Source organism: Malania oleifera, chromosome 1 (assembly GCF_029873635.1).
Source record: "Malania oleifera isolate guangnan ecotype guangnan chromosome 1, ASM2987363v1, whole genome shotgun sequence".
NCBI classification, from domain to species: Eukaryota; Viridiplantae; Streptophyta; class Magnoliopsida; order Santalales; family Ximeniaceae; genus Malania; species Malania oleifera.
Genome location: NC_080417.1, coordinates 154810707 through 154817471, shown reverse-complemented (window position 1 = coordinate 154817471; position 6765 = coordinate 154810707). Strand labels below are relative to the sequence as shown.

General features: G+C 38.1%; 1 protein-coding gene across 1 annotated transcript; it reads left to right on the top strand.

Annotated features, from left to right (window-relative positions):
* Positions 1-514: 514 nt before the first annotated feature.
* LOC131167936 (heat shock cognate protein 80) lies at positions 515-4892 on the top strand. Its single transcript, XM_058127020.1, has 3 exons — positions 515-855; positions 2559-2700; positions 2806-4892. The coding sequence occupies exons 1-3, from the start codon at positions 733-735 to the stop codon at positions 4638-4640; spliced, it is 2100 nt and encodes a 699-aa protein (XP_057983003.1). The 5' UTR covers positions 515-732; the 3' UTR covers positions 4641-4892.
* Positions 4893-6765: the final 1873 nt, after the last annotated feature.

The window sequence follows — 6765 nt, the reverse complement described above, 5'->3', positions numbered from 1 at the left end:
TTATCATTGCGCATAAGCTCATCTTCATACGTCTGATATAATATGAAAAATAGCAAAATATCAAAAAACTTAATTAGGTTCGAGTAGGATTGCAAACAAGTATTACGAAATTTGATTTAGACTCATTAAACTATTTGAATAGTTTGAACTAAACTCAAACTCAAATATGATCGATTAAAGTTGAGTAATAAAATCGAATAACTTGTAAGTAGATTTAATTTACAAACACCTCTAGAAGTGGAGTATATATACTAAAATTGGTTGAGTTAAATGTTTTTTAATCTATTCATTTTATTTAAAATATTTTATTTATACTCATTGAAAATTATAAAGAAGAACATGCCTTAAGTGTATAGGTTAACTAATGTAAATGTTAAATGCAGTAATACTTTTACAACCAATAGGAAGAGACCAACAACCCACTGAACGAATTTGATTGGTCAGTATTCTTGCATCATTTACGGATGCCACGTGGCAAGAGTTCACCCAAACATGTTCCCTGCTGACGGTGTCTGGATCGCACCTCCAATTTTCCGAAATAATAAGTTGAAACTTAAAACTGCATCCCAGTCGAAGGATCTAGAAACCCTAATGACCTCCTATATAAAAGCTCACTTTGCCCCAACCTCTGCTCAGCCTCTGATTCTCTAAACCCTAGTTGCGTCTCAGCTTCCCATCTGCTCTTTCTTCTTCCTCTTTTTCTTACGCGCGGAGAGAGTGTGAGAGAGAGAAATGACGGAAGCGGAGACGTTTGCATTTCAGGCTGAGATCAACCAGCTCCTGAGCTTGATCATCAACACCTTCTACAGCAACAAGGAGATCTTTCTTCGCGAGCTCATCAGCAACGCTTCCGATGTATGCCCTTCTTTTCTTGTCATTTCCTAGTTATTTACGCTCTATTCGTTGCGCGATTCCCTGTGTGCTTCTTCTTATTCGCTTGCTTCTTTCATATGTGTTGTTTTCCAGTGTAGGATCGTCTGTCTATGTTGTCCTGCGTTGTAAAATCCTCTTATTAATCTGTCATTTACTTTTTTATTTATGTTATTTTTCCCCGATATATTCTGTTTAACATCGGATTTTAATCCGGAAGTCATGAAAGCTCGTTGTTGCTTAGAACACCAGATTGCGTGTAGACATATGTCAACCAGCAGTCATTTTTTCATGGTTGCTTGAAATGCTCGTAGATTAAGTTGACGGTATTTTCTTTAATGAAGTCATTGAGAGGACTGTTAGTTGGTATCGGATGAGAAATATGATATTATCGTCACATTTCCATCCATCCCCCGCCCCCGTTTATTACCTAGGAATCTATGTTTGCTCTTGAAATACATTACAAGATTTGTGTTGCTTATCCATCAGGGCCATGAAAGCACGTTATTGATTGAAAATCCCGAGATGCATGAGGGTGTGGAAAAATAACACATGTTTTTTTCTAGATTTGAAATTGTCATAGATTATGTAGGCTGGCTCTTACGAAGTCATCAAGATTCTTGGTTGGATTTTGATGAGCAATCTAGAACTACGCATGGTGCTTTGTTTTTTCGAGCCCACAGGAAGGATACCATGCTTTATGAATTATGACCCCTAATCATGGGGGCATGATTGCAGCATGTGTCTCTTGATCACAATTTTATGTTTAAACCACGCCATATGATTTAATTGCAGGCCACATCTATGATTCTTTAGCTCCTGGTTCTTGTCTATGGTGGAATTGGTTGAACTTTTTTTGGTTATTTTTTTAAAAAATCGATGTTTAATACTTGCTATATATTATATGAGATTCTTTGTTCATGTTATTTGAGTACACATAAATAGAAACTAGTTCTCCTTTGTTATGGGGAACTGTTTAGGTCCTGTTTGGTATTGTTGATGTTTCATAAAATTTTTATTAAAAAACTAAATTTTAAAAGGAGAACAATTAAGTAAAATAATTATAATAAGTTTTATTTTTATTATATTTTTTAAAAATGTGTATTATTTGTAATTTTATTATTTTAATCATACTTTGATAGTATTTTGATTCAAAGATGAAAATAGCATTTTTTTAATTATGTTTTTAATATGTATTAATTTTATAAATGTTGTTGTTTTCTAGTTTTTAGTTTTTATTTCTGCTTGTTGGTTTTGTTTATGGTTTTTGTTTCTTTAATTTTTGACTGTGGTACTGAATGACCCCAAATTTGACAAGTGCCTAGCAATTGGTTTTCTGTTTAAACAACAGTTAGAGGCTTGCTTGCTTATTAGACTCAAAATATTATTCAGAAATGAAATCAGAAGTTGATTGTATTCAGGCTCTGTTTTAATTTGCTCGACCGTATTGAAGCTTAAGAAATTTGTCAATGTGCAAGGTTCTCTAAGTCACTACATGTACATGGTTCGTATGGATTTAGTTATTCTGCATGCAAGAACAGTGGTCAAGTCTAAATGATATTCTTTGCTCCACACATGCGTGCACACACTCAAATAGATAATTACACATTTTGTTTAATTGAATATGCTTTTGTGGGATCTCCCTTTGCCCTTTGAAGCTAATCACAATACTTTTTAATAATGTGTAGGCTCTGGACAAGATCCGTTTTGAGAGCTTGACGGACAAGAGCAAGCTAGATGCTCAGCCAGAACTTTTCATTCACATTATTCCTGACAAGACCAACAACAGCTTGTCAATCATTGACAGTGGAATTGGGATGACCAAGGCTGGTAAGTGTTACTATTATTGACATGGGTGCATGTTTGGTTGTTTTAGCATCATCTGCAACTTGTCTGCCTTTTTTTAAAAAAATTTTTTATACGTTTTGTCTTCAGATTTGGTAAACAATCTTGGAACCATTGCAAGGTCTGGGACAAAGGAGTTCATGGAAGCCCTTGCTGCTGGCGCTGATGTCAGCATGATTGGGCAGTTTGGTGTTGGTTTCTACTCAGCCTACCTGGTTGCTGAGAAGGTCATTGTTACCACCAAGCACAATGATGATGAGCAGTATGTCTGGGAATCCCAGGCTGGTGGGTCATTCACTGTTACCAGAGACACCTCTGGTGATAACCTCGGCAGAGGTACCAAGATAACTCTCTTCCTTAAGGAAGACCAGCTTGAATACCTGGAGGAGCGCAGGCTCAAGGATCTGATTAAGAAGCACTCTGAGTTCATCAGCTACCCGATCTCTTTGTGGGTTGAGAAGACTACTGAAAAGGAAATTTCAGATGATGAGGATGAGGAAGAAAAGAAGGAAGAGGAAGGAAAGGTTGAGGAGGTTGATGAAGAGAAGGAGAAGGAGGAGAAGAAAAAGAAGAAAATCAAGGAGGTGTCCCACGAGTGGTCTTTGGTGAACAAGCAGAAGCCCATCTGGATGAGAAAGCCAGAGGAGATCACAAAGGAAGAGTATGCTGCATTCTACAAGAGTCTCACCAATGATTGGGAGGAGCACTTGGCTGTCAAACACTTTTCTGTGGAGGGCCAACTTGAGTTTAAGGCTATTCTCTTTGTACCAAAGAGGGCACCTTTTGATCTCTTTGACACAAGGAAGAAGCCGAACAACATTAAGCTTTATGTCCGCCGTGTCTTTATCATGGACAACTGTGAGGAGTTGATCCCAGAATATCTTGGATTTGTGAAGGGTATTGTGGACTCTGAGGACCTTCCTCTCAACATTTCGCGAGAGATGCTACAGCAGAACAAGATCTTGAAGGTTATCCGCAAGAACTTGGTCAAGAAATGCGTGGAGCTCTTCTTTGAAATTGCTGAGAACAAGGATGACTACAACAAATTCTATGAGGCTTTCTCTAAGAACCTGAAGCTTGGCATCCATGAGGACTCCCAAAACAAAACAAAGCTTGCTGAACTGCTCCGTTACCACTCTACTAAGAGTGGGGATGAGTTAACCAGCCTGAAGGACTATGTGACAAGGATGAAGGAGGGCCAGAATGATATCTACTACATTACTGGTGAGAGCAAAAAGGCTGTGGAGAACTCCCCATTCCTGGAAAAGTTGAAGAAGAAGGGATATGAGGTTCTTTTCATGGTTGATGCCATTGATGAATATGCTGTGGGTCAATTGAAGGAATTTGAGGGAAAGAAGCTGGTCTCAGCAACCAAGGAAGGCTTGAAGCTGGATGAGAGTGAGGATGAGAAGGAAAAGAAGGAAGCTCTCAAGGAGAAGTTTGAGGGTCTTTGCAAGGTCATCAAGGACGTGTTGGGTGACAAGGTTGAGAAGGTCATTGTTTCTGACCGTGTTGTGGACTCTCCCTGCTGTTTGGTTACTGGGGAGTATGGATGGACTGCTAATATGGAGAGGATCATGAAGGCGCAGGCCCTCAGAGACTCGAGCATGGCTGGGTACATGTCAAGCAAGAAGACCATGGAAATCAACCCAGAGAATCCCATCATGGAGGAACTCAGGAAGAGGGCTGATGCTGATAAGAATGACAAGTCTGTTAAGGACTTGGTCTTGCTGCTTTTTGAGACTGCTCTCCTCACGTCTGGGTTCAGCCTTGATGATCCCAACACCTTCGGAAACAGGATCCACAGGATGCTGAAGCTCGGTCTGAGCATTGATGAAGATGCTGCGGAAGCTGATGTGGACATGCCTCCTCTTGAAGATGTTGAGGCCGATGCTGAGGGCAGCAAGATGGAGGAAGTTGATTAAACTTAATTTTAATTTTTTTTGCCAAACTCCCTATATTAGTTCTTATTGTTAGATGCTGTGGTTTTGTGTTTTTTTCTCCTGTTTTTCTTTAATGGTTGCGCGGTGGCTCCAGTGGAGAAATTAGTAGTACACATTTTAGTCACCCTCTTGTTATGTTGCTGTCTGGTAATCATTTTGGCATGCATAGTAGTACTCCTTTTTCTGTTTTTTTGTGGTTAATACATAATGCAATGCACCTTTGTTGTGTTTCAATTTGTTGTTTCTCATTTTGGTTTGGTTCAATCTGATCCTTCTTGGACTGGACACTGCATCTAATTGTTTGTACGTGGACTGGACTCAGATTGGAGAAGGCCATTAGGACGAGCACTGATTCCTTCCTTCCTGTTATCTTTATTTTTTCTTTTCAAAAAGTTTTGATTTGATTCTTTGGTAAATTTTTGCAGCAACTTAGATTCATCAAACATGATTCGGTTGTGGTTCTTTGCTTGCCTCAATCTAGGGCCAATGGCGGATTACATCAAAGTAGAATATGATTGGAAGAAAGGGGTGAACAAATATGGATGGAAATAACTCAGGAAGTAGGCAAAGCGCAGCGGTCTCTTTTGCGCTCATTATGAATGAAGATATTGGAAAAGAAATGGAGACAAAGGATGAGTAAAGGACACTAAAGCTTGTGTCCGCATTCCTTTTCTATATACTATTTCTTTTTGGCGAATGAAGAAACTGGAAAGGTGGGTATTGAGAGTCCTTGAGAAGCAGTTCTTGGTTCTTGAGGTTAGGACCCTCCGGAAACAACTAAGGTTGAATTGATAAAGAAAGAAACTAAATGAATATAGTTTGTAATATAATATGGGAAGTCAAACAACGAGAGCATTGGGGAATTTCTGTTAGGGTTGGGAAAGAATGAATGTAGTTTTTAATATAATTATGGGACGTCAAACAAGAACATTGGGGAATTTCTGTTCCCAAGAAAGAGCTGCTAAAGGATCCAGCCAGATAGGTGCAAGTAGCTTGACCGCCAAACTCATCATTGAAACACAAGTTGGAGACATCGGCCAATATTCCTATCAATGTTGATTTTCCATAACTGATGGGCAAATTTGTTTGGAAACCTTTTATAGTGGAATTAGACCTGTTACTAACTCAGTTGCATTGGTTCTTCAGTTAAAAGCTATGTAACAATCCAATTGAAAAAAAATAAATTAGTCATTATGCAGCTATCAAGGAATTCTGTGTGCCAATAGATAAAATTTCTCAATTTGAGAGGGCCATTGAATGTAGCATAAAACCAAAATACTACAATTCCTTCTAGATTAAAAAAAACAAAAAAGGGCAGGTTAACTAATAAAAGAATAATGGAACCACAACTGTTTTTCAACTTCCCATTAAAAACTCAAAAACAAGGTAGCATTCTTTATCATTTTGATAACTAAAAATAAAAAATAAAAAATATTTTTCACAACTGTGTAGGCATATTTTCTCATAGGATCTCTCTTTCCTTCATTTTCCTTCTCAATTTTTCCCACATCAATTGAAAATTCAAAAAAAAAAAAACTTCAATTTCAATAATCTGGTTAAATAATACTCATTGAGCATCCGAGAGCCCAAATAGTGTTCGTAGGCCAATTGTTCCTACTAAGTTGCAGCCAAGGGAGATGGGGGCGAGGGTGTTCGGAATTTGGGGCCAGAGATAATGATGATGATGACATGACTTTGCCATGTTATCCAAAATACCAGCGGAATATATGTAACTTGGGCTGTTCATGGGACATGAACTTTCTTCCAGGAAACTTCATATTAACCGCACGTCAAAGCTGAGCAAGGATCACACAAATAATGTTCTTCCATAAGAACTCAGCATGGCTAAATATTAATGAACAAAATATATTGACCTCTCAACATTAATGGTATGCTTTTTATAGTTATTTTTACGCAAGTATAATTCTTTCGCACGAGTACTTTTTGACTGCTAAACTTTATATTGGCCTCAATTCAGAAACTGCATGTCGACACAGTAGAACTTCTTTCACTTATCATTTCAAGTTTGAAAAATCAAATTTATTGTAACAAATGCCTTGTCATGGGATCACCTTGTGGAGGAAGTATGTGCCTTTGGTTTTTTAGC